The 12,311-nt window shown below is 39.6% G+C and overlaps 1 protein-coding gene across 4 annotated transcripts in view; it reads left to right on the top strand.

Moving 5' to 3' along the window:
* Positions 1–12,311, top strand: part of agap1 (ArfGAP with GTPase domain, ankyrin repeat and PH domain 1) — a 216,578-nt gene that overhangs the window by 65,232 nt on the left and 139,035 nt on the right. Inside the window, exon 1 of one of the 4 annotated variants that reach the window (XM_073870883.1) lies at positions 918–2,790. The exons of 2 other annotated variants lie outside the window; for them this stretch is intronic. In XM_073870883.1, coding sequence (XP_073726984.1) covers positions 1,527–2,790 — 1,264 coding nt within the window. In that variant the 5' untranslated portion in view covers positions 918–1,526. Of the gene's footprint in view, positions 1–917; positions 2,791–12,311 lie in introns of those variants that run through there. One more of the 4 variants, XM_073870884.1, reaches the window with a different exon arrangement.

Genomic DNA, 12,311 nt, shown 5'->3' with positions numbered 1-12,311 from the left:
TGATCTCTGCACTAAATGGCAGTGCCGTGGTTGTATAGTTTGTATAGCAGATTAAGGGAGGGTAGTATCTCCTTCTGACATCACAAGAGGAGCCAAATTTCATTGACCTATTTTTTCACATGCTTGCAGAGAATGGTTTACCGAAACTGAGTTACTGGGCTGTTCTTTTTCACATTTTCTAGGTTAAAAGAAGGGCTGTGGAACCAAGTGCTTAAACATGGAAAAAGTCAGAATTTCATAATATGTCCCCTTTAAAGGTATATAGTTTATAGTTTCAGAGACTGCTTTAATAAATAAAATGTTTAGAGCCAAATCCAATGGAATGAAACTACACATGTCATATAAATATTTTTTATTTAGTGCCAAAGCATCAATACAACTTTAATCTCATGGTAATGTTGGTTTCAAGCTGCATAACCTTTGCAAACAAACTAATGTGTTTGCCGTATGCCTCATCTTTCGCCTGTGAGCCCGGGTGGGTTTAAAGGTTTTTGATAGACAGAGAGAAACCCCACCCACGCGTGCCCGCCGGATAATACTGTGTCCCGGAGCGGATCCCTGTGTGTTGACATCAAAGGTAGGCTAGCCACATAAAACCAAATACACATGTGTTTATATTTTATTTCGATATAAAGCACGGGTTTACGCATCTGCGTTTGTTAAATAGTATTTACTTCACGTGTACATATTGATCTTGCTTGTAGGCATTACGAATACGTAATAGTTACAAAACCGTGCCGAAATGAGTTTTTAATCTGCTGATTAATGTACAACGCTGGAATGTGTTTCATGCTAGGAATTTATCCTGTTCTTCTTTGTAAATGATGCAAGTCGCCTGTAACATCAGCAGTGCGCAACCGATCCATAAGAAATCCGCTCCTGGTTTTACTTCCGCTTTGGCTCTAACTGCATGATTTGTTTGTATATATCCAGCACACAGGGCTGAGAAACAGAGGAGAGAGACGGATATGGATCCGTAGCCCTCGCTGTTGTCCGTCTGTGTTTCGTTTCCCGGGTCTCTTGTTCTCTCGGAGCGCGCTCATCGGGTCGTGCGCGTTTCATCTGAATGGGAGTTTAAACGCACGGCGGCGGGAAACAATAGCGAGCTCGGTCCGGCGCAAAGGGAGCAAGCTGGAGACGCGGCGGGGATGCACGGGCACAATAGGAGCGACCAAACTCTTCTGCATGTGGAAGACAGTGTTGCAATAACATTTTCCGTCAGACAGATAAGCCTCGCAGCGGGAAGCCTGAAACTGAAGCAGTTTTTTTGTCAAGCACATTTTAGCGTGTACGCGGTGACAGGATTCGCACCGGACAGGATTTAGGCTTTTCTGGATGTTGTGAACGCGCAGACACAAGCCACACAGGAAAAACTAAAGGAGAATTAACTTGACTTGTCCGGCCAACTCACTACATGACTTGAAGATTATTTTGCGCTATTGTTTTTATTATTATGTACTCAGCTGTTTCCCACGGTGGGTGATACAACCTCAGATGTGAATTCATTTGGATTTGATTACCAGAGAATGTACTTGCTTGATGGTAGGTATCCGGAAAGGATGGAGCGGGGTACGCCACAAAGGAAAACCGTTTACCGGATCTCTTTGACATTAGTGAAGAAGGAGAATCTGCAGGACGGCGGAGGGTCGGCGCACCGGCGCCTCGAGAATCCGAAAGTGAGCGCGTACCGGCGGGAGGGATCCTGTGAGGTTCAGCGTACCTACCCGCTGGGTGAACTGAAAGAAGTGGAGGACGAAACGGACGAATTTAACACGCATTCATACATGAGGAATTTTAGAACATTTAGCACTGGACATCTGGAGCTGGGGAGGTTTAAAATATCAAAGAGGGCACAGCCTTCACAGAAAAGCAGGGAATTAAGTGAAACATGCATTTTGGCAGAACAAGTTCAGAAGGGCAGTGAAAATAGGGCACCAATGCACAAAAATAATGTGCAGGCACAGAAAATAGCTGAAAATGATGTTAAACGTACAGAAATCACAACTGCTGGTAATGGGGAAAACACATGCAATGTGAAAAAAATTCTCAAGACCTCCAGAAGCACAGAGGAACCAGTTTGTATATGGTCAGATGAGACCCAGGCCTCAGAGGAAGCACAAGACTTGCAGAAGTGTGTCAGGACAGCCAAAGAGAGCTGCATTTCCTCATTGCTGGCTAAAGGCAATGGGAAATCGCCCAAGCCGGCACCTGAAACCCCACCAGCAAAGAGGCATCCAAGCCTGCTGCGACGAAGTTTTAGCTTTCGCCACTGGACTGGTGGCGAGTTGATTCGTATACGGGCTCTCTCCAAGGAGAAACATCACAGCAGCTCGGGCTGCATTGGTCACGATGGAGAACAAAACCAGGACCAGACCGGCATGGTTCTGCAAAATCCAGCTTTTGAGTCCGAGTCTGCTGAGAAGCGCAACACGTTGGATGTAGCTGAGGTCCTGTGCAAAACGGACTCCATGACGGAGCTGGGGCGCAAAGATAGGGCCAAGGGCAAAAACCGCACACTGGACAACAGCGACCTGCTCAAGCTGACAGAGAAATCTTTAGTGGAAAAAGAGGGTTTTATCAGAGGGACAGGCTTTCGTTCTAGCGGACAGGAGCGTAAACTCATTCGGTTTTTCAGTGGGATTTTCTCAAAGCGAGACGGGACATCCACACCGTTGAGCAGCCCCAGCAACCGGGCACTGCGAAAGAACGGCCTGCTCGGATCTCAGCGGAGATCTGAAACCGGCATTTCACAGTCAAGCACGGAGAGCGTTAACGGATGCCCACCAGACGGTAATAAAAGCTTCTCTCTCTCTCTCTCTCTCTCTCTCTCTCTTATTTGTTAGCTTTATGTAGACGTGATGAGGCAGGGGGATGCTGTGTTTGCTGTTATGGACCTAGGACGGGGGTTGGAGGAATGCATGTTTGTTTTGGGCAGGAAGGTGATGTTTAGCTGCCACTTCGCATGGCGCCTGTGTTTGTTTCATTTTGCTGCATGCATGCAGCTTAATGAAGACTATTCTGAAAGCTGGCAGGCTTGAATCCCCATTTAGTGATGTATTGCTTCTCTTAGCCTGTTGTATTCATTTTGCTGATAATGCATGCTGTCACACACAGTGACAGTTTTCCCCACTTGCCTTTTCTTTTGCACTGTTTAGAGGAACACACTTGCATCTATTCTTTGTTATTACAAATCCATTATCTGACTGTGTTGCGACAGCAGGTCGTCTGTGAGGGCGTCACCCCTACCGTCACAAATATGGTAATGTAAAGCTTGTGGTAGATGATCTGGAGTTTAAGATCGACTTCAATGAATAATCTGCCTGCCCATTAACCACACACCATCCGTGCCTTTGAGGTGAACCTTTGAGGCCCTGCTAAAAGACGGTCTGCTAAACAGGCCTGTCTCATATTGTCAAACAGAATGACTAGTGAATGAACTTTTGCTTTAAAACTGAATGTTAACCTTGTAAAATTTGGAAACATTTCAATCAATTCATCTTTGTATGCAAGCATTTTGTCTCATTTATCCAAATTGATGTTCATTACATATAAGGTACATTTCTTCATATGTGTGGTCCCTGAGAATTGAACCCATGACCTTTGCACTGCTAATGCAATGTTCTACCAATTAATCTACAAGAACACCTCTAGTCTAGGTTATTGGATTGTAAAATCTCATTTAGTAAAAATTACATGATTTTAAGCTACATTTGGAATTTAAAGCTGTTTTGGATACAGCTCAATTTTACTTCAGGACTGTGTTAATAAGGCTAACAACCATATACCGCATTACGTAGTAATACTCCTTTCTGTGTGTGTGGGGTGGGAGAGCACCTTAGATAATTAGCCGCTTCCACATTCCTCAGATTCCAGAGACATTCCAGTTCTTCAAAGCTCATTAGAAAAAATACATTCTTACCAATTAGATAATGATCTTCCAATTGTGTAATATTTCCTCTGCAAACAGCGCCTTTGCCTGAAACTTTATAGAAATTCACAAATCGATCATTATCAGCCAATATTCATTTTAAACTCTTTGTACAACTTAGTCAGTCTCTTGATACTGTGTTACTGTGTCAATGTGGTGTTTTTAATTTGCTTTAAGACAAACCATGTGCAAGTTCATCATTCAACGCCATTGCTGCTGAGTATTTTCTCCATAAACTTGGAGACAATCTCATTCCCACGGTTTACAATTGGCTTGATTTCCAACATCACAAACGTAACCAATCACATCAACAAAGTAACATTTATATTAATTTTTAACTACAGAAAGAATTTAAAAACTCACCAGTAATGTAAATCAAAGTAACATTATCCTGAAATAACAGCACTGTCTTCTAAAGACAGTAATCAAATAAATGATTCACATAAATATTTGTTATGTTTTAGAAGAATCAACCTTTATCACTATAGTTTTGCTTTAATAGCAAAGCTGGGATTGAAATTAGGTCACACTTGTCTCCATTAAGATTTATTTTTAGCCTATCAATCGTTTCGTGACTCAGCCTGACTTTGCACGTGTTAAGACGTTGTCTCTTCTTATAAGTATTAGTTCAGGTCAGGTCAGTTAGCATTGCTGTGTTAACCTGAAGCAGGATCAAGTCTTTTAGATTACTGTTCACCTGGCTCTGTGGGATCAGGGTGTGAAACGGCAGTGCAGAGTCAGCATTATATTTTCCTGCAGAGTGTACTCCCAGATGGGTCCTGTTTATAGGAAAACTGCTGTCCTTAAACAGCCCCTGGTGTTTTATGATTAATTTATGACTTGGTTTACTGCTGCTAGTATGTTGGGGTCCTATACCTGCCTTATTAACATGCCTCCTTTAGTATGCTTCTGTGATGGTTGTCTTTTGTTCACTTATGATGCTTTTCCATTGGATAGTGCGGCCCGGTGCTGTCCCACACGGCAGGGCTCAGCTTGCTTTACTTTGGCTCGGTTTGCATTTCCATTGGAGTTTAGTGCCGATTCAGAGCAGGTGGGATTATAGACTTATCATTACAGTAGCGCCGCCTCCACTGCCGTGACATCATCATAAAATATGATACAAACAAACGCTCAGCGCGGGAACAACGGGGCATATCGGTGGTGTTCATTAGAGATGTTCCAAATGCTCTTATCATTTAAAACAATCACAGCAAACAGCACGCGCAGGGTTTATGTACTTGCCAATGCTGCTCACAAACACGCAAGGCTATGTATGTGTGCTTGTTGTCAATGACGTACTGGTCACAAACATGCTCATGCGCGGGGCATGTGTGCTTGTCAATCACGCGCATTAAATCCGTGGAGTTCTCCGCAGAAATCTGCGGGCGCGGATTCCGTTGAGACATGTCGATGTTTTATTAGTCTGAAATACTAACAAACAGCGGACATACGGCTGCATGCTTTATTTTTTTTTGCTGCTCTAAGTAAACAGTGGTTGCTTCATGCGTGTGGTAACTTCCTGGTGTTTGCATTCAGAGCAGCGAAGAAGAAATGAGTTTCGCTTTGCAGCGTTAGGTTTAGTGTAGCTGTAACGGGCATAACTTGGTTTATTAAGAAAATGATATCGGATCGGTACATGGGTTCAAGTACTTGCCGATTTCGGTGCCAGAATTTTTTGTGGTACCAGCCGCATTTCCGATACTGGTATCGGAATCGGAACAACTCTAGTGTTCATGATGCTCGGCATGTGGATGTTTTTCGGTGCTTAAAGGTGGTGTGTGTAATTTTTAGTGGGATCTAATGGTGAAATTGCAAATTGCAATCAACAGCTCAGCCCTCAATTTTAAAACGCATATGGTAGCCACCGCAGGACGAACGTGGAGTCGTCTAAGACAACGTAGAGACAAAACACGATCAATAGAACAGTTTGTCTGTTTAAAGCAACACCAAAGAGTTTTTTTTACTTTAAAATAACGTTTCCAAAAAGGTTCCGGCGGTCATCCACTCGAAACAGGGTGAACGGCACTTTCACATTCGCTTTGCAGCCCTCTATCAGCCAAAACCGCACTAAAGAAATTTCCAACCGTCGGGTCGCGGTCCTGTAGTTCTATTGAAAACTACAAAGACGAAAATATAGTTATGCATATTATATTGCATTTCTGTCAAGAGATCCTTCTAACACTTACACAATGCACCTTTAAAGGTAGTTATGGAACTTGTACAACAAAGCACAGGGGACGACGTCACCTTAGTTTGCTTGCGAGGATAAGCTAATCTTGCATTTATGACGCTGGCAGTGACTGCAGTAATAACAGTTCTTGTTTTGTTATCTTGATCTTTTTTCCATACCAAAACATGGTCATTGTATTGTCTTTGGGATATTTTTTTTAGTTGTTGATTTTTTTATTACTAATTTCCAGATATTTCCCTTAAACTGCCTCTGTAGTTTTTTGCCACACTTTGCCCCTTCTGTTTCAGATAAATGCTTATTAAAATTGTTTATACACATTTTTTGCAAGGTCTAGAGGAAGTAATAAAGACTAATTTAGTTTTATACATTGAGACATATTTTTAATCCGCTTCCTCCAGAAAAGTTATGATCTCCTGAGTGATCTTCACAGGTGTTAGCTGGATATTGTTTTCGACTAGATAGATCTTAAGACTCATGGCTGGAGGGCCTGAACTGTTTCTGACTATCCACCCCACTGCCCCATCTCCAATATGAGCCGGTTAATGGTGTCAGGTATGAGTGAGTGGATGTGGTTGTGTCGTGTGTGTATGACCTACTTTCACAGCCATGCAGAATAATGCATGCTACATGTGGAAATGAGACATCTTGGATGTGATAGGAGCATGATAAAGCTTCTCAAGGGATGACTGTCTGAGGGTTGAATGGAAGTAGACTGTGTTTATTTACACATTTACAAGTCGGAAGGTTGGACAGACATTTTCACATAGTCCGTGACAATGAGTCAGCCGCAGGTCTGCAAGAGAGGCAGTAAATTTGTTTTCAGTTTAAGAAATGTTTTAATATAATGTGTTTTTAGCAAATAATTTTACACCTTACTGTGTTGTTGTCTTCAACTTTTGATACTTGGGTGATTCTCACGAAAACTTGGTTTTAAAAATGTCAAGCATGAAAATGTAAAAATTGCTTAAATTTACTTTTTTCCCACCAGACATTGAAAAACAAAGTCTGGAGTAAATGGGAACATTAATTAAAAAACTTTTACTTATCATTTAACACTTTTTGTAACATAATTTAAAAAATTAGTCCTAAAAAATCTCATTACCGCAACAGTCAGAAAACATCAACACTGACATATTTTCAAAATGACATGACAAACCTGAAAGAACATAATTTGGAGATTCTGCACATGCATTTAAAATCAAAGTATTATGCTTCTATTAATTTAATTTACATTTAATAGCATCTGTTGCGGTAATGATAATCAAAATGTCGTGTAAGCATTCTGACAAGACAATATTTCAAATTAACTGTAAAAAAATTATCTTACCTGGTAGCCATCTTGAAGTAACTGGTCCATGTGCTTGGTCACTCAAAATCAAACTAAATCAAACTAAATTAAAATTCTGTATGTGTGCTTAAACTGTTCTCAAAAAGTGTTGCGGAGGATGAGAACATCAGGCATGGACACATAATTTTCCTAATTTTTTTTCATTATTATTATACATTAATATTTTTAGTAAATATTTTTTCTGTCATCTAAAGTAGTCTAGCAAAACATCCATTTATTTTTTTCTTAATATTTTTGTGTTAATTTGATTAAATTACAACATAACGCATGTTCAAACACAGCCAGACACATTGCGGTAATGAGAATTTCAGCAGAAAATGAGATAAAATTTCCAATTATAAATTCTTATGTTGAAATCACACATTGTGCAAGGTAGAACACAGTATTGTGTTAATTCTGATGCTTTTTAATGTTACTATATTACACATTTTAAAGCTAAAATCATTAGTGCCGTGGTGTTTCAATGGTTTCGTGAGAATCACCCACTTACTAGCAATACTTTGAAGCAAGAAATTTCTCTCTGTATTTTGCATACTGCATACGAACAGCTGTCATCACTACAGTCTGCTGTAGTCAAACTAAATGTTTAACTTTTGTTTCTCATGCAGAAAGGAATTGATTAAAACTAGAGGGATTCGGCTTACACTAGGGAAATGTGAAGAATCTGATTCAAACTGTCTGTTGCAAACATGTGAACCATTATGCCACATCTTTTCGTGACAAATTTCTGGGTCAAAAAGATGTAGGCCACACTTAACATTTTAAATTTTTTATGCATTTGGCAGATGCTTTTATCCAAAGCGACTTCTGGTGCATTACAAGGTATGCATTTCTTTATCGATATGTGTGTTCACACATATGCACGTACAGTACTGTAACCTCTGCACCGTGACGTTTATGAGAGGCTTATAATTGGTTTATGGTCAAACTCACTGCCCATAGTTGTACTTTGCAATACAGCTGTGATCAGAGGCTGATGTGCATGCATACATTTGGTGTAGCAAAGTCCTGACTTTGTAATGTTTCAGAAGCAGCGCTGTGTAAATATAATGAATCCTAACTGACTGAACAGGATTGGGGGTTGGAGCGGACAGTGTCTAAAACTCAGATGTGCTTATCCTGTAGTCTGTGTTTAGTAGGTCAGTCTCTCTGGCTGCATCCTGCAAGCTGTTTAATGTTAGGCACAATATCGTTTGAAAATTTTTTAAACTTTGAGCTTTTTTAAAGCTGCTTCAATGAGGTTTTGAGAAATGTCCACATTTTACAAGGTTCATGGCGGGATATGAATGTGGTTGGAGAAAGGTTTACAAGGGGAAAAATAAAAATTGTGTTGACTCTGGGTGTGTTCACTGCACATTATTATTATAATCAAAGCTTATATATTTATGACAAACTGTTATAGCGTTCTAGCTTCAGGCTGTCATACTGACCTGACTAGTGGAGCATGTGTAACACGCATACACAATGATTTAAAACTTGACCAATATAGTTATGATTGTCAAGCGAATATACTCTATCATCCTGCTTTTTCAGTTTTAATTTTTACATTGGTCAGCAACTGTACATTTTGTATTGCTATACGGTAGGCAGCTTAGCTGTGTACAGTTATATGTAAGCCTAATAAGGAAGTACAATGCATTTTGGGGACTGTCGTGCACAAAACACCACCGTTTTTCAATATTTTACTATGTTCTTACCTCAACTTAGATTAATTAATACATACATATCTTTTTTCAGTACATGCACTTTTAATCTTTGTACAGCGCTTTACGAATGTGTTAGCATTTAGCCTAGCCCTATTCATTCCTATGGCTCCAAACAAAAGTTTTGTGCCACATTAATTACTTGTATAACTACTCATGTAACACTCTTTAAATAGGGAAAACATGGAAGTGTTTGATGGCTTCTAAATTCATCTCTGTTTGGAGCCATAGGAACGAATGTGGCTAGGCTAAATGCTAACACATTCATGACGCGCTGTACAAAGATTAAAAGTGCACGCATTGAAAAAAGATAGGTATATATTAATTTGTCTAAGCTGAGGTAAGAACATAGAAAAATATTGAAAAATTGTGGTGTTTTCCTTAAAACAAGCAACAGAAAATAGAAGAATATGTCCAATCATAACACTGGGTTCATCCACCAAAAAGAAAGTGGGGATGATTGACAAGTCATATGGCCTATCAAATAACAAGTATGCAAACTGCGGGAACCATAAAATCCTGTGTGATCCACTTCAACTCACACTTTCTGTCAAAATGTTTTAAATGAAAAATCATGACGTTTGACCCCTAAGGGAAATGGGTCGGGGTGATTGTGGAAAGTTATAATAATTTAGCTTAAATCTATGACGTTGATGATCTCGCAGGTTCCTTTCATAACGTGCACTTGACCGCAAGATGCGTTAACATTACATTTGTAAATGAGCATCATTCATAAATGAGCGCTTACAAAATGTTACCATGATTTACCATGTAAAGTACCATAGGCGCCAATTTTGCTGGTGGATTCTCACAATTAGTAATGCCAGTCATAAACAAACGCCTCAAATTACATAATATTGACTTTATATTGGTTAAAATGAATGAAGAATATTCTCGAGCACCCACGTGATCGGCACCTATACCATGTAGTGTAGTGCAGTGCAGTATCTTCTTTGAAGAATGTAGAAATTAAAGACAGACAAAGTAAATAGCAGTACTGTTAATTTTCATAGTAGTTTTAGCAGTGTTAACTCTAAAATATTGTCTTAAATGGATAGTTAACTCAAAAATTGTCATAATTTACTTAACAACCTCATTTTGGTCCAAACCTTTATGAGTTTGTTACATACAATTGTTATTAAAGCAGATTGGCACTATGGGAAAAAAGTGAGTGCATGTGCAGCATGTTACCTAGAAAGCACATTGCTGAAAAAATATAGCAAATAGCATATAGTAGTCTAAGCATATAGCACTTCTGAACCTTGAACCTGACCGTATTTTTTATGGTCCTGATGTAAACTTCTATGATAAATGTCAATGATAAATGCAGGTAATTTATGTTTTTGGTATAAGTTTATTAATTTCTAAAAAAAACAAGTCTGTTTAATCTCTCTTTCTCTTTCTCTCTCTCTCTGTATCTCTGTCATTTGAGTTAATTAAATGTCAGTCTGACTAGTGTAAGAATCTGCTGGGTCTTTATGGATCATAAATGCATCCCATTCAAGGGTTCATTACCCTCAAACAGCCCAGCAGGATCCCATTAAACACATGCTGTGTCTGAATACACACCTGCTTGTGTGTGGGAGATAGAAACGTGTGGAGAATTAACACGTGAGCTGACAAGTTTTAGATGAGTACAGGGTGTTTGGAAGCAGGTTACATGCCCACTGCTACAGTATCTGAGTTTATATATACGCTCTCTTACACTCTTGATACGTTGTGAGCTGGAATTAGGGTCAGTTCAGTTTGAGAGAGAGAGAGAGAGAGAGAGAGAGAGAGAGGGAGAGAGAGTGTGTAAATTAGAGTTGTGTGGCATACTCAGAGGAGAGCCAGATGCTAAACAGTAGGAGGGAGTATCATTAGCTTGAATTTAACATTGAGAGCTGCAGTAGCTGTTGTTAGAAGTGGATAGACAGCTGTGTACAAGGAATCGGTCACAGTGGTTGCTTAGTCGATTGGTGAGGTTAACTAGTTTATATAGCTTTATATTTCAGTGCTTTAAGTGGTGCAATGATGGATTTAGTTGGCATGGTAAAATGGACAACCTGTGAATTTTCAATTTAGCCCTCTGGTGAAACAGACGAGTCTTTAGTAATGAAGTTCAATGCTCATTTTTAGTGTTCTTGACCATGTGTATCAAGTTGAAAATAGTCCAAATAGTCCATCGAGACCCTTGTCTAGCTGAAAGCAGGAGCGTGACTTATTAGGGGTAATGTGAACCTGATTTGTCGATTTTGCGTTTGTGCATATTAGCAAAATCCTACTTGTTACGGATTAGCGGTGGGCCGATCCGATATTCAGTATCAATATTTGTCTGATATTGGCAGATTGAATATTGTAGAAGTTGGGGAGTACAATCCGAAAATGAAAAAAGTGGTATCCGCCCAGCCATATAACAGATGGATGTGATCATGTTGATCACCATTCTCACTTTTCCTTCTGGATGAATCAGTTCTTCGTCATCCACCTGACCTCACAGCACTTCTGTTCTAACTCAGCAGTAGGACTGATAGTCTTCTCCTGAAGATGAAGTCAGCTAGATGACCAGGTGGTATCTCAAGCTGGACAGGGGAATACAGTTTTTTATGTATTGAAAAAAAACTTTGTATCTTAAAATTAAATTACGCCTGAATAGAGCCCAAAGGATTCCTGCTGCATCGTGAGATTCTGAAATGTGAAATCAGTTGGCACTTTGCAATCTTATAAGACTACAGGGGCTAATGAGCTACTAGAATTGCAATATTAGCCAGATTGGGTCTTGATAAGTTAAAATGCTATGTGCCAAGTTGATCCTTGTGGTTGAATTATATTTGATGAGTAAATAGTTTTTTTATGGTTGTGGTTAGTAGGTTATAGGTCAAAGAATACACAAGAATACAATACCAACATGGTGGATGTAGTACATTCATACTAGGGCTGCACAATATGTAATTTCAGCATGGACACTGCAATGTGTGCATCTACATTAGCCACATAACAGAACATGCAGAGCATCTTTACTTAAGGAAAACAAGGCCTATTTGTTACACTATGAGCATGGAGTCCAAAATAGCGTTGTTACTAGCAAGTTATTATAGTTTATAAAGTTTAAAATATGGATATTTTTCTTACAAAATCGCATCGATTACCCGCAGAATACCT

This window comes from Misgurnus anguillicaudatus, chromosome 8, assembly GCF_027580225.2.
Source record: "Misgurnus anguillicaudatus chromosome 8, ASM2758022v2, whole genome shotgun sequence".
Lineage (NCBI taxonomy): Eukaryota > Metazoa > Chordata > Actinopteri > Cypriniformes > Cobitidae > Misgurnus > Misgurnus anguillicaudatus.
Note: the sequence above shows the minus strand (reverse complement) of the source record. Positions and strands in the feature narration are given on the sequence as shown.